Source organism: Danio aesculapii, chromosome 24, assembly GCF_903798145.1.
Source record: "Danio aesculapii chromosome 24, fDanAes4.1, whole genome shotgun sequence".
NCBI lineage: Eukaryota > Metazoa > Chordata > Actinopteri > Cypriniformes > Danionidae > Danio > Danio aesculapii.
In genome coordinates this window covers 22633234-22657600 of record NC_079458.1, presented here as the reverse complement: position 1 = coordinate 22657600, position 24367 = coordinate 22633234, and the positions used below count along the sequence as shown (strand labels likewise).

Genomic DNA, 24367 nt, shown 5'->3' with positions numbered 1-24367 from the left:
TGCTTCTTAGATAATTCATATAAATGCACAATATTTAGTCTGTTTAATCATTCAAATAACTGCTTGATTGTGATTGGTTGCGTATCAGATTAGCTAATATCTTATGTGCAGGTATGTCCTGACTGCATTACTGTTTAATTTCACTTTGGCAAATTATTTAGGTTATTTCATAGGTCCTTACAATGAACACCATTTTAGCTGTGCATTCTTTTCTTATAGTTTACATATATATTTAATCAAATTATTGGAACATAATGCACACCCAAGGTGGTTGTAAGGAATGAAATATGCATTCTATTATATACTAGATTAGATGGGTTGTAATGTTTGCCCATGCGTTGCTCTCTGCGGCTGTACCTCTCCTCTCCTTTCCTCCTCCTCTTGTCTCAAGGGCTGGAACTGATCCAGACCCCTGTCCCAGGCTTCAGTCAGCATCTCCCTGCTGTGACGTAAGGCAGAGATGAGGAAATCAGAGGAATAACAGGAGTGCAGCCGCAGGCAATGCTGAGCTCTGGTTAAAAAAACTCAATACACTATATATATACATGCTGTACAGTAAGGATGAAAACATAAATAAATTATTACGTCGGTATTTTGGTCTAGACAGCGAGTCAGGAAACTACATACTGTACATAATTTATTGTAACTTTATAGTTATTTGTAATTGCTGAAGGAGGAGGCTTTCAAGGACGCAAACAGAGCAGATACCTGAAATATATGTGTCAGCAAGAACAAGGATGTATTACAGCCATTTCATTTCAACATAAAACTGTCCAGCTAAAGATTTCTGTTCACAGATTATTATTATTATTATTATTATTATTATTATTATTATTATTATTATTATTGTTATCACCTATATATATGATAATATTTATAATTTTATTTTTAATTAAATGATATGATTATCCATATACAGTATAGTATATAATATTTTGGGAATGTACCCTGGTGTATGAATAATTTTGGGCTTGACTGTATGAAACAATCAACCCAGGCTCATTCTAATTACGTACCCATATATACATTTCTGGAGAAAGCAAAATATGTCCTAGGACCTACGTTTTTTTTTTTTTTTTTTTTGCAGTATTTGATTTCGCGAATTCACCAGAGGCTGCTGTGTACACTGTAAAAAATTATTTGTTCACTCAACTTAACTTAGTTAAGTCATCTTGTTGCATTGACTTAAGTATTGTCTTAATTCTTTAAGTTTTCTCAACTTAAAATGTTTAGTTGACAGAGTAAAATAATTGACCCAACTACTTATTTTAAGTTAACGGGACTTGCAAAGTTTAGTTTTAGTAGGTTATCTTACATTATCAAGTTAACATAACTTGCCAAGTTTAGTTTAAACACATTAACTTACCTATACATTTTCAAGTTCACTGAACTTAATCTAGCAGACTTTCTCAATTAGAAACAAAATACATTACACATTTTATTAAAGGTTTTTACTCCTAATTTAGCAATTACAATGTACTTACAGTATAATTGTCTTTACAAAGTATTGTTCTTATAAAGTATTTTTTACAAAGTAACTGTGAAGTAAAAGTAATCTCAAGAGGAGAAAAAAAAAACTGTAAAACTGACTCTTGGAAAAAAAATGACGCCAGAAGATTATAAAATCTGATCTCAACATCTTTATTTCAATGTGTTTTTAAGTGAGTGGACTCTTGAACTGTAGATATCTGCTCCAGTGTTCATCAACAGTTTCTGTTTTCCAGGAGTCATCCCTCTGCTCAGCTCTTCTTTAGAAGCTGTGTGCTGAATGAAAAATGCCAAACAATAAAACATCTTTACATTTCTTTCTTTACATTTACAAAATCTAGAACACTCAAGCTGACATCAACACAACATGAGTACACCAAATCTTATTTATCTACAAATGATTACTTTAGTGATGGCAGTGCTTCAGCTTCTAGTGTCTTACAACAATTCATTGATTAGATTGTGAAACTTGCAGTTACAATTATTTTATTAGAACCAAATGCCCCACACTGCTTGAAGTAATTCTGTGAAGAAAATAAAAAAAATAAATAAACCAAAACATATTTAATGAACAGTGTACAAAATCAAGACTAATCACAATTTTTTCTAAATTAAATTTACTGAAATCTTTTTGAATTATTTGTCTACTGTTGCTTAAACATTTGTTTACTGTATGCGTATGATTGCATATATTTGGTAAAATCTCTCAGTCTCAGTCAATCTGGCCTCTGGGTATGTGCTGCAACCTTTAGGATGAGAAAATCACATTAGGGTAAATTATTGTAAGTTTGTGTTCTTAAATATTTTACTACTGTACATTTGTGAATGAAAATACTGGTTAAATCTCACCTTTAATAAGTCAATCTGCTCTCTGGGAACAATCTTTAAAATGAGAAAAGTACATTTAAATGAATTACTGTTAATATTTTTTTCCAAAATATTTTGTACTGTATATAAATGGGAGATCCATTTAAAAATAAAATCCAAATAAAAATACCTGTAGATTAGTAGGGGAACTAGAAAAGTATGATTTTTATGCACATATTGAGATATTGCAATTTCAAACCTAAAACAAACTTTACTAAGCTTTATTCATGTGGCCAAACTCCACCTGTATTAGCAAAGGTGTAATCTGCTTTAGAAACATTTATACTGGGAAAATTAAATTGACAATCAGTTCATATATGTCACTTACAAGTTATAACACAAATTTGAAGAAGCATTACTTACCAAATTTGATGATTGAACAAATATAGAAAATCTGATAAAAAACATCCCATGTGTCTGACTTGGTGTTTAATTGGCAGTTGGCAAACTGACTCAATGGTGCATATTCCACCACCTGCTGGATTGGAGGTATGGGGCACAACTTAAAAGATGCTGATTCAGCATGTTTTTAATTCGAGTCGACACACACTCTTTTACAGACTAGTTGAGACAGTGAAAATGTTATGTTATAACTTCATGTTAGGGGTGGGCGATATGAAAAAAATCATATGATTTTTTCTGGGGAAATCACGATTCACGATTTTGTCCTGATTCTTTTTCCAAGTTTGCTTTTTTAAGACTCATTCATTTTCTTTTCGGCTTAGTCCCCCTATTAATCCGGGGTCACCACAGTGGAATGAACCGCCAACTTATCCAGCAGGTTTTTACACAGCAGATGCCCTTCCAGCCGCAACCCATCCCTGGGAAACATACACACACTAATTCTCACACACACTATGGACAATTTAGCCTACCCAATTCACCTGTACCTCATGTCTTTGGGGGAAACCGGAGCACCCAGAGGAAACCCACGCAAACGCAGGGAGAACATACAAACTCCACACAGAAATGCCAACTGACCCAGCCGAGGCTCGAACCAGCAACCTTCTTGCTGTGAGGCTACAGCACTACCTACTGCGCCACTGCGTCGCCGGTTTTTTAAGACTATTTTGCAAATTACAAAGGTACAATACAACCAAACTAATGTCCCAATATAAACATATACTCTTACCGTGTATGTTTAAGAATATTTTAATCAGGGCTCTGACCCGGTTCAAGGAACGGAATCGAAAAATGGAAACGAATGACATTTTGCAAGAACAGACACTAAAAAAAAAACTAAAACAAGATCAACTTTAATCGTTCTGAACAAAAACGTTTACAGTTAACCGGTTAATAACGTTATTTTATCGTTCTCTTTATTATATGAATTTGGGAGATAAAAAGCATTCATTTAAATCATGTGTACAAATGCGACGGTGACGCATGCAACGTGAAATGCCCGTGAAGCAGACGTCAAAAGCGAGAGTCATTGAAGAGTCACCTGAATGTGTTAATCAGTGTCTTTAAGATCATTAGAAAGCTCTAGGCAGGTGTGTTTTATTATGGTTGGAGCTAAACTCTGCAGGACACCGGCCCTAAAGGACCGAGTTTGCCTACCCCTGCTCTAAAGCCTTGACAAAGAATGCAACATCACTACAAACTTTTAGTTGTCTGGAAATATTAGAAATAGGAACTTTCGGTTCACTCATACTCTAAAGTGAAGGTCAAAGTCAGACACATTGCATTCTGGGATTCAGTGTTACGCACAGTGCTCTCTGTGGTATCCTGCCCATTTTGGCAGATGTAGTAGATCACCTGGGCGTTTTATGCATTAAAATGTGCTTACCATGCAAGCTCGACTGTACATACAATATATTGCAGAAATAGTAAACAACTATAGTTGCACTGGATGTTATTCCAAACATCATTTGACACAGAATGACAATTGCTAGAGGCTGGAATATTTTGGAAATGTTGTCTGCAATGGTACTTGTTTTTTTATTTTTAAAGCTGGCATCGAACTTGGCTTGCAGTCAGTTTGTCTATTAGAGAAGTTGAGTTTTCCTCCCCCTGCAAATTTCCCCAGTCTGTCAGCTTGATCGAGAGATCCTGTGTTTCTTCATCCTGATGATGCAAGAAAATACATTGGGTAGCTTGTTTCTATGCAGTGATTTGACCTAAATTTCAGCATGTCTATATGAATGCAGATATTATTAACGTACACTATTCCATTTACTGTAATCGAGTCCTTGTCTCATTAGGCTGTGACCTCCAAACAAAGCAATCAGGGAAAACGCATCTCAGAAAAGCATCAGATTGTTTGCATTGTTGAAAGAAGTGTTATAATCCATGCCGTGCTTTCCTGTTTACCGCAAGGGCAATTACTCACTAGGGAGCCCGGGGTAGTTAACACAGCCCTGCTCAATTTACTTCCTGCTAAACCCACAAATTACAGCTCGCTTTTATGTACCCCATGTTGCTAGGTTAGTTTAATTACCCAACAAGCCTTATGTGCTGTAATTATCGCGTTTACATCTACCGTCTTGTTGATTTGCGATTGTCTGGCTTGTAACACAGAACCGACGTTTTGTTTCAGGGAAGGGCCTTCAGTTAAATCTGAGAGTGACAAAAGCTGTTTTTGCAGGCATTCATGTTTTATAGCCTTGTTTATGAAATGGCATTTGCTTTTAAACAAAGTAATTGTATGGCATTTTTCGGTTTAGACTTTATAACCGAAATCCTAGAAGAAAAACGTATATATTTTTAATTAGTATTATTATATTAATTAATATTTTTTGTTTAATTTGTTATAAGTGTTTAAAGAATTTGCATGTTTACCACGTGATCAAGTGGTTTCTCTGGTTTCCAAAGACATGCGGTACAGGTGAATTGAATAAACTAAATTGGCTGTAGTGTATGTGTGTGAATGAGTGTGTGTGAATGTTTCCCAGTACTGGGTTGCAGCTGGAAGGGCATCCGCTGTGTAAAACATATGCTGGATAAGTTGGCGGTTCATTCCGCTGTGGTGATTAATAAAAGGACTAAGCTGAAGGAGAATGAATGAATGAATGAATGAATGAATGTTTCAAGCATTTTAATGCAGAAAACATTTAAATATGATACAAGCAACCCTATTTATAAACAACAGCATGCATGTAATTAACTACATTAAGATTGAATCTTTATTGCTGTGACTATCTTGTTAAATGTTTGGCAAAAACTTTTTATAACCCTAACTTATGCAGTGTGTGGCTTATTATATTCCAGCACAGAAATACTTTTTTTTTTCCTAACATGAATTAACCATTAATGTGCTGAAGAAAGCAATGGACTCCTCAGGGCCAGATAGTGGATGTGCCTGCATTACAAATACAAAATCTAAGCCAAGCAATGAATGCAACTGAATGAAAGTGAACTTGCATAGATGCAATGCATAGTACTGTCTGACCCTTAGGAAAAGAACTCTGTAAAAGTGTACTCCAGCACATCCCAGAGACCTTCACTGGGGCTCAGGTCAATTGGTAGTCAATGAAATCTATGCACTCTAGCAGTTAAATGTTAGAACTGCAGGAAAACAAATAACAGGCCAGAAGCATATTAATCGCTCCAGACAAAAAGACAAACTTGTGGACTTTTTAGTGTTTTCTTACATACAGTATGTCCAAATAGCCTTTTTTACTGTGTGAATAGTTTTGATGTTGATGTGAAATGTTTACAGAAGTTCTCACCTATAGTGACAAACAACTGAGAGAAACAATTTCTCAGGTCAAACAGTGCAGCAGGATGTTTTGTTCTTCAGGAATTTGTTGGATCATTAGATTGTTGTAGTTAGTTGTTGGTCATTTTTTAATTGACATTTTGTTTTGGGGTTCATTCTTCGTACCTCGCTTAAATGATCTAAGATGATTTGACAGATCCTGGATCTTTTAATCTTGATAACTGATCTCTGGCTAATTTGGTTCTTCAAACAAGTTCGGAAATCAGATTAAAATGTCTGGATGAACTGATCTGAGATCGCTGTGTGTGTTGTGAAGGACAGATCTATCGATTCTCAAAATTGTAATCAGCAATGCAATGATTCGTTGACTGCACAACATCGTAAGCATTTTGATATTGGTGAAGGTGTCTGCAACTTTTGCAAAGCATCAAATTACCGGCATGTTAGCTGTCAAAATGTGTGTGTGACTGCATATTATTCATTAATTCATTCATTTTCTTTTCAGCTTAGTCCCTTTATTAATCCGCGGTCGCCACAGCGGAATGAACTGCCAACTTATCCAGCATATGTTTTATGCAGCGAATGCCCCTCCAGCCGCAACCCATCTCTGGGAAACATCCATATACACTCACTCACACTCTACGGACAATTTAGCCTACCCAATTCACCTGTACCACATGTCTTTGGACTGTGGGGGAAACCAGAGCACCTGGAGGAAACCCATGCAAACGCAGGGACAAACATGCAAACTCCACATAGAAACGCCAACTGACCCAGCCAAGGCTCGAACCAGCAACCTTCTTGCTGTGAGGTGACAGCACTACCTACTGCGCCACTGCGTCACATATTATATTATTCCTTTCCTTTAAAAAATTTTTAATAAAATAAAAAACAACAAGAATATTGGCCAGAGAGGCAGTTGCAGATTAGGAAGGAAAGTGGAGACTAAACAGTTGCGTTTTTAGTCGTTTCTTGAAGACAGCAAGTGACTCTGCTGTTCTGATGTAGTTAGGGAGTTCATTCCACCAACTGGGCAGATTGAATGTGAGAGTTCGGGAAAGTGATTTCTTCCCTCTTCGGGATGGAACAACGAGGCTACGTTCATTCACAGAACGCAAGTTTCTGGAGGGCACATATATCTGCAGAAGTGAGAGCAGATACGAAGGAGCAAAGCCAGAGGTCGCTTTGTAAGCAAACATCAGAGCTTTGAATTTGATGCGGGCAGCAACTGGCAGCCAGTGCAAACGGGTGAGTAGCGGAGTGACATGTGCTCTTTTGGGTTCATCAAAGACCACTCGTGCTGCTGCGTTCTGAAGCAGCTGAAGAGGTTTGATGGAACTAGCTGGTAGCCCAGCTAGCAGAGAGTTGCAATAGTCCAGTTTGGAGAGAACAAGAGCTTGAACAATGAGTTGGGTTGTATGTTCAGATAGGAAGGGTCGGACCTTTCTGATGTTATAGAGTGCGAATCTGCAAGATCGAGCAGTTCTAGAAATGTGGTCAGAGAAGTTCAGTTGGTCATCAATCGTTACTCCAAGGCTTTTTACCATTTTGGATGCAGTGATGGTTGCTCCATCCATCTGGATTGAAAAGTTATGGTGTAAAGTCGGGTTGGCAGAAACTTCAAGCATTTCCGTTTTCGTGAGGTTAAGCTGAAGATGATGATCTTTCATCCAGTGTGAAATGTCTGACAGGCAGGCTGAAATGCGAGCTGGAACCGAGGGATCATCAGGGTGAAAAGAGAGGTATAGCTGGGTATCATCAGCATAGCAGTGGTAGGAAAATCCATGTTTCTGGATGACTGTTCCTAAAGATGCCGTGTAGATAGAGAAGAGAAGTGGCCCAAGAACAGAGCCCTGAGGTACCCCAGTGTTTAGATGTTGTAGGTTGGACACCTCTCCCCTCCACGACACCCTGAATGACCTGTCCGAGAGGTAAGAACTGAACCATTGAATAACAGTGCCTGCGACGCCCAGTGACTCAAGCGTAGATAGCAGGATCTGGTGGTTTACAGTGTCGAAAGCAGCTGATAAATCCAGCAAGATAAGGACAGATGATTTAGAGTCTGCTTTAGCCAGTCTGAGATCCTCCACGACCGAGAGCAGGGCAGTCTCAGTTGAGTGGCCTTTCTTAAAGCCAGATTGCTTGTTGTCCATGAGGTTGTTTTGAGTAAGAAAGTCCAGGACTTGATTGAACACTACTTTCTCCAAAATCTTGGCCATAAATGGAAGCAGGGATACCGGTCGGTAGTTTTCAAGTAGCGTTTGATCTAGGTTGGGTTTCTTTAGCAGTGGGGTTACCCTAGCCTGCTTAAATGAAGTAGGGAATAGACCAGAGTCAAGAGAAGTGTTAATTATGTGAGTCAGTGTTGGTATGACTGCAGGAGAAATGGCTTGCAAGAGATGAGAGGGAATGGGATCAAGCGAACAGGTGGTTGCATGGCTTGATAGCACGAGATTGGACACCTCAGACTCAGAGAGCTGGGAAAAAGAGGTGAGTGTGTGTGGTGTTGGCAGTGTATCTTGCGTTTTTGTTGTAGGTGCAGCAAATTGAGCACTGATTTTTGCAGTTTGGTGCAAAAGAATGTAGCAAAGTCATCAGTAGTGAGTGTGGAGCATGCGGGTGGAGGAGGAGGATAGAGGAGGGAGGAAAATGTTTTAAAAAGCAAGCGAGGATTGGTGGCACTGTTGACTTTCTGACGGAAGTATGTCTGCTTTGCAGAAGTAACCTCAGCCGAGAAAGAAGACAGAAGAGTTTGGTATGTTATGAGCTGTTCAGGATTTTTAGTTTTTCGCCAACTTCTCTCAGCAGCCCGAAGTTTTGAGCGATGCTCACGGAGAACATCAGAGAGCCAGGGTGCAGGAGGACTGGCCCGGGTTGGCCTGGATGTCAGAGGGAATAGTCTGTCTAGACATGATGTTAGCGTGGAGCAGAGTGTATCAGTGGCACTGTTCGTATCAAGTGCAGAGAGTTTGCAAGATGGAGGAAGAGAGTTAGAAACAATGGTGGATAGTCTATTGGGTGAGAGAGAGCGTAGGTTTCTGCGAAAGGCAACTAGAGTTGGAGTGTGTGGCGGCTCAGGAGTAATGTGGATGTTGAGAGAGAGAAGGAAATGATCCGATGTTTGTAGTGGAGTTACTAGTGTTTGATCAGCGAGGCAATGTCGAGTGTAAATAAGGTCTAGTTGATTACCTGATTTGTGAGTAGCAGAAGTAGGTGCTCTTTTGAGGTCAAAAGATGCAAGCAGAGTCTGGAAGTCGGCAGCTTGAGGTCTTTCAATGTGGATGTTGAAGTCACCTAGCACCAACAAGGAAGTGTCATAATCAGAAAAAGATGAGAGAAGAACATCCAGTTCATCTAAGAAGTGCCCTAATGTACCCGGGGGGCGGTAGATGACAACCACATTTATGTGGAAGGGGTGAATAATGGTGACTGCATGGAATTCAAAAGAGCTGATTTTTGGTAGGGACGGTCTCTGAGTGAATTTCCATTCTTTGGAAATCAGTAGTCCAGTCCCACCCCCTCTCCCTGTCTGACGAGGAGTGTGGGAAAGAGAGAATTTAGTAGAAAGAGCTGCATGTGTAGCAGTGTCCTCCGGTCTCAACCAGGTCTCAGTTAGAGCCATGAGACTAAAGTCAGCATGAGTGGCTATGGAGGTAATAAAATCTGCCTTGTTAACAGCAGATTGACAATTCCAGAGGCCCACAGAGAGAGAGAGTTGTGAAATAGAAGATACATGAATTGATCGAAGGTTGTGAGGGTTGCGCCTGGAGCATACCTCCCGTGCTCTGCGAGGGTTAGTAACAACAGGAATTAGTAAACACATAATAAAGTGCAAGGAAAACAGTAATGAGTGCAGAGATAACGTAAAATAATAAAATAAAAAGTACTCAAGTGCTTTGTCGGTGTCTTTGCTCGGTGGAGTCGCGCAGGTAGAGTCGATGGTCTTTACACTCGTCGGTCTTAGTCGCGCAGGTAGAGTCGATGGTCTTTACACTCGTCGGTCTTAGTCGCGCAGGTAGAGTCGATGGTCTTTACACTCGTCGGTCTTAGTCGCGCAGGTAGAGTCGATGGTCTTTACACTCGTCGGTCTTCTCACGAGGCGGGCTTCACACGAGGCTGCCGCGACCGCTGCCGCGGTGATACTAGTCGCTTATATACACCCCCGAGCGCTTTGCTGATTGAGCTCAGGTGGACACGCCTCGAGAGTAAAAAACACCCGAAACTGCAGCGGCGGGGGCGCGAAAAACCTCCGGCTCGGCACGCAAGCTCTTACAGTAAACAAAAAGGAAACAGTGGCTAAAACTTGCTAGTACTAAACACAGATAGCTGAAAAACAATTTTAAATGTCCAACAACCAATACACAACCAGCTGAAACAAGTCTAACTGTTCTCTAACCAAACACTAAACACAGATAGCTGAAAACAATTTTAAATGTCCAACAACCCATACACAACCAGCTGAAACAAGTCTAAGTGTTCTCTAACCAAACACAGCAACTGAAAACAGGTCTAAATGTACTTACTCGGTGTTGCTCTCGATGCTAAAGTGCTTCTCCTGCTAGCTAAACCAAATGTGTTCAAATATATAGTCTTTACCTGGCGTTTGGACACGCCTCCAAAGTTACAAAACACCCGAAACTGCAGCGGCGGGGGCGCGAAAAACCTCCGGCTCGGCACGCAAGCTCTTACAGTAAACAAAAGGAAACAGTGGCTAAAACTTGCTAGTACTAAACACAGATAGCTGAAAAACAATTTTAAATGTCCAACAACCAATACACAACCAGCTGAAACAAGTCTAACTGTTCTCTAACCAAACACTAAACACAGATAGCTGAAAACAATTTTAAATGTCCAACAACCAATACACAACCAGCTGAAACAAGTCTAAGTGTTCTCTAACCAAACACAGCAACTGAAAACAGGTCTAAATGTACTTACTCGGTGTTGCTCTCGATGCTAAAGTGCTTCTCCCATACTTGTGGGTAGAGGGTAAGATTCTACATAGGCATATTTATAGTTCAACAACCAATACTGTAGCATTATTACATTCTTGTGGTTAAATTCTGCCTGTATTGGTGTGCATGTGCAAGGTGGTGCTCATTTAGTTTTATTTCATGAAATTTTAATGGTAGCTCACTTGCAGAATTAAAGCTACACACCACTGACAGTGAAATTAACAAACTTTCATTTGCCAGTGGAGAATATTTCTGTGAAGGAACACACTGAGGGAAACACCACATCTCACACATTAAACATCAGAAGAACACTATCCATCAAACCATCTTAACAGTTATTTTAAAAGCCCTTAATATAAATCGGTCAGATTTTATTATGCAGCATCTCACTGCAGCATCTCACTTTGTGTCCTCAGTTATTTTTCAGATTCACTCATATTAAACTGTTGTATATCAAGATAAACAATGTTACCGCATACTATTGACATCATTTATCAATAATAAATATATTGTACAAACCTAATAATCTGTTCAGCCCTAGAAAGAGCTATTTTGCGCTGTAAAACTAATGTGTCATGAAAAGAAAAATGTTTAATGTTGATGGCTGTAGTTCACTCATTGGCCATAAAGCTGCGGTCACACTGGGCTTTTCCTCCCATAGACTTCCATTCATACGCACGCGAATGCGTCAGACCGGAAACGCGGGGTCATGCGTCAACTTTCGCAGGTTGCTGCGGTGCAAAGTTCAAGCTTGGGGAACTCTAACCTCCTAAATCACATCACTTGACTGCATGAGACCAATCGAGGATCAAAACATGACCTCTCTGGGCAGAAATGTAAAACATGGAGCGATCGCTTGCTTTTTTTAATGTCTAATAAGCTTGTTTAATCCCGCCCCTTTTCGCAGCGCCGCACGACAGAATTTCGCACAAACAAAGCCCAGTGTGACCGTAGCTTAAGTCTCACTATTAACAAGCATTTCTGAATATGCTTTAATGGCCCGTTTCCCCTGAGTGGTACTGTATGGTATGGGTCTGTACGGGTCACCTTTATCGGGCTTGTGTTTCCACTGCCAATGGTACCCTTTTGGTCGGCATGGTGTACGACAGAAAGTTTCAGTCAACGTCATTCTCACTCAAGGAAATGTCAAAGTAAAGCTATACTTTAGAACTGCAGATCAATGATAGTGCAAAATAGCCTACTGTAACGTCTTCAATTATATAACATAAATAAATGCAACATATATGAACATATACTGTACAGCCCCTTCCAGTCTCCGATATGTTACCAATTACAGAAAAACTACACACAACATACATTTAGTCCTTATTTGGATTCAAAAACAACCCGCAACATATAGCCTACAGTGCAAACCTCTCATCTGTGTCTTTAATCTTCGCCAGCACAGAAAATAATTCCATTATTCCGAGTTCATAATAATCCAAAAGGATAATATCAAACATCAAACATGTTTATGTTTTAGGTTGTATAAAGAATCTTTTGCTTCTTTGTTTTTTTTTCTGGCTTCTTCTTTGTTTTTTTCGCGATTCACTCTCGCGTTTGCCTGTTTCTGAAAGGATCGGATGTCTGAAGCACTTCAATAATCATGCGCAGGTAATTATCATCAGCTCAAGAAGTTTGTTGTTTCAAATATAGACACGCACGCGAGTTCTCTCGAGAAAGCGAAACTGCTCGCACTTTAGACGTCTTTGTAAACAACTACGGAGCATAGGGTAGATTCTGCTCTTCTTCTTGACCTGCCTGTTGGTATTCTTTTGTTGTGCTAGGTACCATTTCGAAAGGGTACCCAAAAAGTGGGACGGCACGGTTTGCTTATTGGTACCTTTTGACAGTGGAAACGACCATTAAAGCGTACCTTACGGTACTACTCATAACTCATAGACGTTCTGTAAAATCCCAATTCTGAAAAACTGTTTTTACCCCATTTATACGGTAGCCCCTAAGTTTTCAGTAGCCCCTAGCCTCCTGAAAACTTTTGGTTAAAATATATATAATCATATTGCAATCAGTCATTACACATTTTAAATTTTGATGATGCCTACCAGCATTTTTAACTGTATTTGTTTAAATATAAATCTCACTATTAGTTTTCCACCATCTCTCTCATCTTGCCAGTTGTCCTCCAGCAAAATCCTCCTGCATGCCATAGCTCATCTAATGTTCAATATCATTGTGTGAATGTTTCCCTGACCAATTACCTAATTAGTTTTTCGAATGCTGAAACCAGGCCAATGCTGCTCATTCAGGTTGGCAGGCTGGCTTGACTTTAACACAAGTTCCCTGGCATTTGCTCATTTGCCTGTACTCTAATAGTTCTTTGTTTGGCTCTGATAGGAGATGATGACCAAGCTGATAACTGAGACACCAGACCACCCCATTCCTTTCCTCATCGGCCATCTGCAAACCAAGCAGGAGAGTCCCGGCAGGATTCAGAGGACACTGTCGGGATCTGCAGCACTGTGGGCCGAGAGCTCCTCAGGTTTCATTCAAGCTGCTTTATATATGTTGGGGAAAATGTAGATCACTATCAGTTTAGGCGGGTGTACATGTTGTGAATTCAGATGGTTGGATGATCATATGTCTATGCACAAATCATAAGTGAGTTTATGTGGAAATCAATCAGATAGAGTGATATACGACATGATTTTATGACCTGGTGAATTCCAAAGCAGTCACATGAAAATCTGAGCCAAAAACATGGACAGAGGAAAACATTGCTTTCAGAACAACCCCCTCCCCCTTCTCTTGCACTCTCTTTCTTACTCATAACAATTTATGTTAATTTTGTGGAAAAAAAAGAAACATTCTGTCATTAGCTATGTTTTATCCACATACTTTTATGCACATTTTGGATGTTGCATTAAATGGCTTAATGGAAATGCCAAGATGTGCATGCATTTTGAAATTACACAAAATAATGTATGCACAGATTTGACTTGGATAATGTTTTTTTTTTTATGCATTTTACATTTTAGATATTCCAGTGAGACATGAGAATATTGAAATATTTCAGTTTCGTGCATAAATCTGGTTCACATCTTTTGATGGAAACATAATTTGTTTTATGGTGTATGCATTTGTTTTTTTTTTATTTACGTGTGTTGTTGTTTGGAAAATCTAATGATTTTTTTACTGTTGAGATTTTCATCCATAAGTATCTATTACGGGTGTGAACCTACACTGGTCTCACAGTTCAGTTCGGTTACGATTATCATGCCATCAATTCGGTTCAATTCGATATCTCGTTGCATCACGGTGCATTGACGATGCTTTCCATACATAATTAGATTTTTTCTTCACAACACTATAATTTTTTTAATTAAAATCTATAAATATATTAATATTTTTATATTATTTGTAATACAGTATTGTCCTTTAATACAAGCAGTAAGATATTTTGAACTGTACCTTTAATTTTACCTGCTCAAAGAAAACACTCTTTTTAAATGTATCAAACAAAATTCCAATAAGTGCACAGAAGACGACATGAGAATTTATAGCAAATAAACTAATGTAAATATTATCCCGCTTGATTTTTGAGCGCTGTCTTACACTATGATTCGTCATTGTCTACACCCACTCAACAGAAAGGGCTGCTATTGGCTTTAGAAATGAAAGCACTGTTCACCAATGAGTGACGCGGTTTGTACAGTCTGTATGCGCATAATACGCAGTCATCAAAGGTAATCCATTATAGACACAATAGAGAAAACTTGCACCTTGGGCACGTTCATGTCTGGATCCACAAGTATCGCTTTAATAGCCGAGAAGAGAGGAAAAGTTACCTCACAAACAGGCCAGCGGGTCAAATGTACAAAGTGTGTGAGAGAAAGAGAGGCAGAGATGGAGTTTTACAGCATTTCTCCCTAGTAGGGAAAATGCAGCTCGTGTGCTGTGCCTTCTTCAGTGTCAATGAAAGACCAGCAAACTCACAAGCATTTGAATTGTGCATAATTATCTCCCTTTTAGGAGCGTTTTATTTAGTCGCCCTCGCCTCCTTCGCCATAGTATTCTCCTGCGATATCGCGCATAGGAGATAAATGACGTCAGTACGTAATAACCGGTTTTCATCTATTACTGAACCGATATCAAATTGTCCCCATCTGCAACAATTAATTTTGACACCCCTATTATCTATATATGACAAAAAAAAGATCAAATTTTAATATTTCAAATCTCGTCCCTCTCTTTCACACTTCACAAATTCAAGCCAATAGCACCAGAGGTTTTTTGAGATGTTTAAAAATGATTATTTAATAAATTCCTTTCACAAATAAGTCACAACCACATGAGCATCACTAATTTCAATGTGACTTCTCTCAACGGTGTGGAAAAGAAAGTGTATGAACTCGTGGGACAGCAAACATTGCACCATGTACGCCTGCCTATAGGGATGCATAATATGATCAGAACATTCAGTAAATTGGAGGATAATTGATTGAGATGTAAATATTGGTCTGATATGGAAAATATGCCAATATGCCATGCAAATAAGGTAAAGTGTTGGTTACAAGGACATTTATTGCTATCTCTGTGCAGAATTTTGAAAAAAAAATTGCAGATTTATGCGAAATGATTTTGGGAATACCGTAACAAAAAAATATCAACTTTTATTTAATGTTTACAATGCAAATCCAATTAGATTCACTTATTTGGTAAACAAGTCGCTCATATAATATATCTATCAAAAGACAGAAAATATTGCTTTAAAAACTGTATTGTAAATAAAGTAAATTAACTAATTAACATCAGTGACACGGTGGCTAAGTGGGTAGCACTGTTGCCTCACAGCAAGAAGGTCGCTGGTTCAAGCCCTGGCTGGGTCAGTTGGCATTTCTGTGTGGAGGTTGCATGTTCTCCCCGTGTTTGTGTGGGTTTCCTCCGGGTGCTCCAGTTTCCCCCACAGTCCAAACACATGTACTATAGGTGAATTGGATAAACTGCGAATGCATCAACATCGGCTATCTGCCAAAATTTGCTTATGAAATATGCAGAAATACAATATATCTAACAGTTTTTTTTTCTCCATTTTTCTCTAGAATACAAAGGCACAAGACGAGACTCTAGAGGTTATGAAAAACCCTGGCAGATCCATCCCAAGAAGCCCAAGAAATCAAAGAGTGACCTGGCCGTGTCCAACATTTCCCCACCGTCTCCGGAGTCTAAATCATGTGAGTCCTGCTGCAATAAAGAAGCTAGTGTCACTACATCAGTTTTATGATATTCGCCTAGCTGTTAATCTGAGATCAGTCGTGCATTTTCAGAGTTCAGAAATAGACGAGACTGGCTGTATATTAGTGAACAATGATGACTTCTATCTTTAGATAGTGCCATTATGGAGGCTATCAGCATGAGCTCTGACTGATATGTATTGCTGGGAGTGTTTAATAATTTAACCTGATGCTCTGTTACTGACAGCGGTTCTATTTCTGCCGGAGTGGAGGGAAGCTGTTGGCCAGTTTTGGGGGAAATGGCAAGAAGGGAGAAATTAAATGTGTATAACCCCATTTTAAACTGGATGTGTGCCTGTGCCCATTTCCAGCTGACTTATTTAGATGGTTTTCACCAACCCAGGCTCATTGAAAATAAGTGTCTCAGCCTACATTTTTGCAAAACGTCAAATAAGTTGCTCCGAGAACGTTTTGTGCATGTTTCAGATGAAAAATTCACTAGAGGGCGATGTCTACATTTTTTTAGAATCTGTAATACATTACTTAGGGTATGTTTTGTTGTAAGCTTCAGATACACATTGTGTGTATCTTGTACACCAGTGGTTCTCAAACTGGGGGTATAATTTTAGAATAATTTCACAATAAAACTGAATAATTTCAAGGGGCCGCGAGAGTGATTTAAAAATTGTGTAATTTTTAGTGATTATAATATATATTTTTCAGTATTACAAGTGAAAGCTAATACTTTCAGGCAGAATGCATCTTTGCATTTAAAACGCAGCACTCAGGAACAGTTTAAAACTGTTGTCATGTCAACTTGCTGCAGTAAACAAAGCCGGCAACGCTTGTCCCGCCTTCGCGCTCTTCTTATTGCCCCACTGCGCTAGACTGAATCATTCATTCAACGCCTTCTGCCTTCAGATGACAGGAGCTATAACCGCGAAAATGTAAGTCGCTGAAGATGAGAGAATGAAAACAACACTTACAGATTTAGTTTTAGAAACCAGCTAAAGCTAAAGGTCCTTCCGTGATATCTTTTGGTCACTCAATTATGCTATAAAAATGTATTTTCTTGTGATAACGGGATTTCATTGAGACATATTTTCCTCACGCATGCATATATATACTGTATATATATATATATATATATATATATATATATATATATATATATATATATATATATATATATATATATATATATATATATATATATATATATATATATATATATTGCTTGTTAGTTTTAATTAGTGTTGATTTCAAATGCATTAAATCTGTTTATAAAACTTGTAGTAACGAAAGCTGAAAATAAGTTATTTTTATTGTATGGATATGCTTTGGTAGTGGGGGGTCGCGAGTTCTTGACGATATTACATTGGGAGGTCGCTGGCTTAAAAGTTTGAGAACCACTGTTGTACACATCATGGAAAGCCAGGGCTTGTTGTACAGGTCACCCAGTGAACAGGTCACCCAGTCACTGACCTAAACCCTTCTCTAAAACCAACCAGTAGTGTTTTCAAAATCAGTTATAAGAGAAATGTTCATTGCAACCTGTGATGCTTATAATAACTGATTCCCCATTAACTGATAGGGTGTGTTTTTAACCGATTAATTGTATCAGTTAAACAATTAAACAATATTGAAACTTTTTTTTTAATTGGCTGCGTAAGGGGCCGACCACACTGAATGCGCATTTATGTTCCAAAAACGCGAGGCGACCATACTGCCTTTTTTGTTGACACCATGTGTTTTTTCATGTCGCTAGTCAACGACTGAATCAGCTGGGTGTTGAGCAAGAGTGTTGCTGTTGTTATTGGTATAATTTTAATATTTAATAATATTGTGAAATTCAAGAATACAGCTCCGAATAACTTAAAACAGCAACCACAAGTCTCTCCTCCATCTTCAAAAGTCTCCATTGTTGTCTTGACACAAAAAAGGTGCGTTTGACTTCATGCAGCGCTGCGCAGACCTATCGAAATCTGTCTTAAAGCGGTGAATGCCGGTTAGAAATTTTGTCTGGATTAATGCTGCGCCAATGCCACCTGACTGTCACATATGGCATCAAAGTATCGCGACAGCTCTGAGATCAGATGACTGATTCAGCCAGTGCAGCATCTGAAGAGCGACAGCAGGAGCTGCGATGACGACACCGATATTACACGATTGGCCGAGTTCATGACAACAACCATGTGTGTTTTGGGTTTATTATTGGACAATTTCCGTTTCACAAACTTCAAAACAATTAACTTTTTACACAGTATCTCTATCTTGTACATCATGCTTATTAAAAGACTACAAATATTTGGTCCCACTTTATATTAAGTGTCCTTAACTACTATGTACTTGCATCAAAAAAAAAAAAAAAAACACAATGTACTTACTGTGTACATAATGTATTTTAGAACACTTGTGGTGCTCTTGAGTTGGGATAGGGGTTGGGTTATGGACAGGTTTGGTGGTATGGGTAGGTTTAAGGGTGGGTTAAGGTGTAAGGGATGGTCAACAGTGTATTTACAAATGTAGTTACAGAAGTTAATTACAGATGTAATTACATACGGACATCTAATCAAGCATAAGTACACAGTAAATACATGTATTTACATAATAAGTACATTGTAACGAATGTTCTGTGTAGGTACATAGTAGTTAAGGACACTTAATATAAAGTGGGACCAAATATTTTACTGCAGTTTTATCTTTTGTTATATAATTTGTTCATAATAACTAGATTGTTATACATTTTAGTAAATAACCTAAATGTTAACTCAAATAAGTATATAAAGTATAAGTATATAAAATTATATATATATAATTTTAAAAGTGACATTGATGTACCTTGCTCTTTCTGGATTAAAGTGCTTTAAAACAATCGTAATCATTGTGTAAGACTAATATATATATATATATATATATATATATATATATATATATATATATATATATATATATATATATATATATATATATATATATATATATATATATATATATATATATATATAATATGTGGGCATAGATTAATTTTGTTATAAAATTTTATTAATCTCAAAATTAATCTAGATTAATCTAGATTAAAATGGCTCATTTGCATATTGCCGAAGGCATTCAGAATATGTATGCTACCCAAATAATAAATCTTAGAGCCAGACAAGGAGCATTAGACAAGGGGCTCATCTCCTATTTTCAAAATGCATCAAAAACTGCTTGAGAAACTGTGCTACTATGATAATTGGTGATGAAAATAAATGATGTTCAATAAGATGTATTTGTGTTTACTAACTGTTTTTTCAGTTAAACATGAATTTTAAACTGTAGGCCTACATAAGCTCCAAATAGCAATTTCAGACTTCCTTTTGATGTACGTACATACAGAAAATGCTGCTTCTCAATGCCAAGTTCACAGAGCCCTGACGGTGTGTCAAACATTGAGTATGTTTACATGGGCAACAATACTTTTATACAATTTTAATATGATTCAAATGATTAAGAGTCTACCATGTAAACAGAGATTTTTGATCACCTTGATGTGACTAAAGTCATAACTGAACTAAACAGAAATGGAATTAAGACATGGAGTATGCATATATTAGTGGCATTACGGAAGTAAAAACTGCAATAAAACTTACCATCATGTAGGACTTTTCGCCATATTTCCCAACAAGATCCACACAGGCGGCTGTCAGTAAAGGGCCGCACACACACACACACACACACACACACACGCACGCACGCACGCACGCACGCACGCACGCGCACACACACACACACACACACAAACACACAAACATTGTGAAATGAGGAAGTTTTTTTCTTTCCGTTTGGCAAGCGTTATTACATATAACACTCTCATCAGTCCTTACTCCTCATTTGCGTCTAATACCCCAGTTTGTCACGACGGCATGAATGAAATGTTAAAGTGAAACTGCCGAACTGCAGCTAAAGTCAGGCATCCTTCTGATTTGATTCAGAAGGGCACTTTTGTCAGACGGCTTACTGGTCAGGTATATATCCGCGCTAAAATATCAAGGTGAAAGTCATCATAGCTTGCGTAGAATAATCTCAGCCCCCAACCCAAATTTGAGAATAGATTAACGGCGATATTTTATTTATTGCACGATAAGAGCCGATAACTGCCCCGCACTAATATATATATATATATATATATATATATATATATATATATATATATATATATATATATATATATATATATATATATATATATATTATATATGATACTTCAATGAAAACCCCACCTCTGCTTTAATTTGCTTGGAGAATGAAAAAGACGCGAGTGACGTAAGGCGCTTTTTCCGCTCAGAGTTGACTTTTTTCAACTGCGAGTGCATGGCGTGCAAAGGCAAAAAACCAAGGTGCATTAGGCGGTTTAAACGCAAGGCGCACATGGAGCATAAGCAGTGCGTAAAACGCTCATGGCCATTATAAAACCATTCGAAAAAGGAGGCTCTCAATGCAAAAAACGCATTCAGTGTGATCGGTCCCTAATTGCGTAACACATATTTGTTAATTCGTAGGATGGTAACATGTTCAACCACATGTGCCTACAGACATATTTTACCAAAGAAGCAAAATGAAAGAAGAATATTGCTGGTCGTAGTTTGACACAGACGAGTTGATGCCAAATGAGCGCTGATGCTGATTGCCTTTGTCCTGGATCCACATCATAAACACCTCCATTTATTTGCACAATTGTAGAAAAAAAAAAAAACTTTCTGAAATGTTCACTGCTTGGGAAACAGCCGGCCACAAGTTGGAGCGTCAAGGTTTTCTCTCCATCAGAGCAAGCTCTGGCATCACTCATAAACACAACAAATAAGCTAGAGTTTGGATGATTTCGTGTACAATCAACATACCAACCTTTTTTTTTTCATCTGAAAAATTACTTTGGATAAAAAATGGATGAAATATTGTTTTTTAAAATAGCCTACATAATCTACGAATCAAACAAATCCAAAGAATTTCTTGATTTTTTGCATAATGATAAATGAGCACTTCTAAGGCTTTCATTTTACTGAGACTTTCATTTTAACTGAGGCACATTCACCTGAATACTAACAGGACCCACTGTTTCTCAAGTCTATCACTTACCTGCTTCTCCTGTTTATTAATCTACTGCTTGTTTGAATAAATTGATGAAAAGAGATAACCTTCCTTGTCCTCATTGTGTGACCGTGACAATAGTAGCAAAGTTACAATAGTTTGCAAAAAGTCAACACATGAGCCTTGTCGTTGTCTTTAAGCACACGTAGCACGCACACATGAACCACAAGTGAGAGAGGTAAAAAAGCACACAAGCTCTAAGGTAAAATCAGATGCTCAAGACATAGTGTTTAAAATAATGACTTCTAATAAAAATGTTGACAGAGGTTTGTGATGTAAAAATAACAGCGGAGAATTAAATAATGCATATTTTCCTTGGAGCGATCGAAAATTGTGATTAAGTGAAAAAATATCTAGGGCAGGACTATTTGTTTTATTTAGGTTGTTCATTTTTTTTTCTGTGTTGTTGGAAACAAGATGCATAAAGATGTTCTGTTATTAATATGTTTGCATGTTAAAAAAAAATCTGTATTTTAAAATACAATATTTAATGTATCAGAAACAAAATAGACACGCCAATTATTATCTTTATTTAAATTTTTTTATTAAATAACTTGATATTAATGACCAGTTAATGGGTGGTTTTCAGTTGACAATATTAACCAAAATGAGCATCCGTAACTGCAACCACATAGCTTTACTTTGATTTTACATTGCTATTATCTGTTTTGTAAAATGTGCTTTACCTGCACTCTGCATCACACACGGTAAAAAAAATGCAGGGTTCCACACAATTAGTTCATGTTGTCCCGATTAAGTGAACTTAACACTTTTAACAAATTTATGTGGATTAAACATAAATTAAGTTGTCCCAATGAAATTGAGAACTGTGTTGTTTCATCTCATTTTAGTTAAATAGTTTGAACAAGTAAAACAAATATTTTTTTTGAGTGCAAGGACAACACCATACAAAGTGGGTTATTTGGCAAACTAACTATACCAAAAAAGTTCTTCTTATGGAGACATATAGGTGACAGTACTGCACAAAAAAAAAAATCTGTTATTTGTTGTTGGTGTCATACTGCCCCCTAATGTTCATTTTATCTAGAAACTGCCGTAAAACCTGTGTGGTGTGTGTGTGTGTGTTTTTTTTTTTTTGTGGTTTCACAAAAATGTCGGCTGAAGCACATGTTTCCAGTAAGCCTGTGTTGGTTTCCACATACAGTACATTATGTGAGTTCACAAATTTGTTGTTTATTACAATGTGTAATATAATTATTTGTGAATATAAAAAGTCTGCACAGTTTGAGTGATCAGTAAATTATAAAGTTATTGTCTCAACCTAAACATATGATCAGAAAAGAGAAGTTGGGCTGTTTTAAGAGGGCGACTATTAATGCAAATGAATAAAAATAATAATGGCACTGTAAGAATGATGCACACAGCTAAGTCATTTATAATATATGCTGGATAAGTCAGCGGTTCATTCCGCTGTGGTGACCCCTGATAAATAAAGGGACTAAGCCGAAGGAAAATGAATAAACTTACTGGAACTTTGGTTATTTATTAGATTTATTTTAAAGCAATCATTTTAAAATATATGTATCAGATATGATTGTATCAGATGACATTATTTGTTTTTTAAGATATAATATAATATATTCATATGTTTTGTGTAAATTATCCTATATTGTTATAAAGATCTTATTAACTTGCATATTTTCACAATTAATCATATAAATATGAATGCAGCAATTGCATTTTTCTTAGCTTGAGTTTCTGAATGAAGTTATTTATCTGTTTCCATGAGTATAAACTCTGTATTCTCTCTGTAATACTAAATGTATGATCCATAATCAAATATAATACTTAAAATAAATCATTATTATTAATTTAATGAACATTTGTGCTCTTTTATTGTAAAATATAATATTCTAAAGTCTCATAAAAACATTTGTATGCATTTTAGTATTGCTAGATAACGAGCAACTGATTGTAAATGTAAATGCACTTCTCATTGTCAAGTTCTGATATTCACAAGTGCATATAAGATTTGAGAGCCGTGCTAAATTTAGCTTCCTTTTTTCTGTGAATTATTCATTTAACCTCTTTCAAGTGTCAAAACAATGTAGGATTTTGGTTTCCAGGCAGTGATATTTCACATAATGAGTCCAGAGGTTACTCTGCAGCTCATGCAAAATAAACACAGTGTCATTTACACATAGATACAGGCTACAATATGTATAGCAGCTCTCATTTTCATGCTCATGCATAAGACAGAAAAGCAGAACACATTCTTGCTGTGCAGAAAATTTGTGCAGAGACGATTGGATATGCTGTAGATATGACATGCACCTGATTTATTTTCATGATTTTATGCTAATCGAGTTCATGCATAGTCCTTAAGGCACCTGAATACTTGCTTCAGATTAGTCCAAACAATCTCCCAGATCATCATAAAATTCACTTATTGGTCATTCTGGGTGTCTGGCATCCAGATTTAGTACTGTGGTGCTTTGGCATAGAAGCTAATGAACTGTTTGTTATTTTACCTGAGATGATCTGTGTTATCACACTGCCGTGGAATTGAAAGCTATTTAAAATAAATCTAAAACAATTTCGTTTTATTTCTGTTTTTGGAAATGCCACTCAAAACACATTCCATTAAATACAGTGTTTTTTTTTAATTCACATTGACCATATTTAAAGGAATTAGAAAGGTTTGGGGAATGTGTTTTGGAGGTGAATGGGAAAACACCCTGAACAGAAGGCATTTGCAAAACATGCACTGCACTGAAAGCAAATGCCTCTGAGTCACAGCAGTAGCAAACACATTTAGCTTGACGTTGTGAATGCTCTAAATTATGCAGTGTTACACTTTTTGCTGTAAGTGCTTTTAGCCAGACTCACTTGCTGTAGATATTGCATATGTCTGACAATCTGTGCATGTTTTTTTTTTTTTTTTTTTTTTTTTTTTGGACGGTGGCAGTGCAAAAATAGTGGAATTTGCAATTCTTTTTTTGTTTTTTTCCTCAACAGTTGTCAAGAGGCTTAGGATGATAAAGAAAGTAAAACTTTCTTTAAAATTCTGCTCAAGAAATAAAAGTTTGATTACAGTTGAATGTGTTTAAAATGCT

General features: G+C 37.3%; 1 protein-coding gene across 1 annotated transcript in view; it reads left to right on the top strand.

Annotated features, from left to right (window-relative positions):
• The window catches only part of c24h8orf34 (chromosome 24 C8orf34 homolog), a 178278-nt gene that overhangs the window by 18898 nt on the left and 135013 nt on the right, over positions 1–24367 (top strand). Inside the window, exons 2-3 of the mRNA XM_056450533.1 lie at positions 13327–13471; positions 16032–16163. Coding sequence (XP_056306508.1) covers positions 13327–13471; positions 16032–16163 — 277 coding nt within the window. The remainder of the gene's footprint in view (positions 1–13326; positions 13472–16031; positions 16164–24367) is intronic.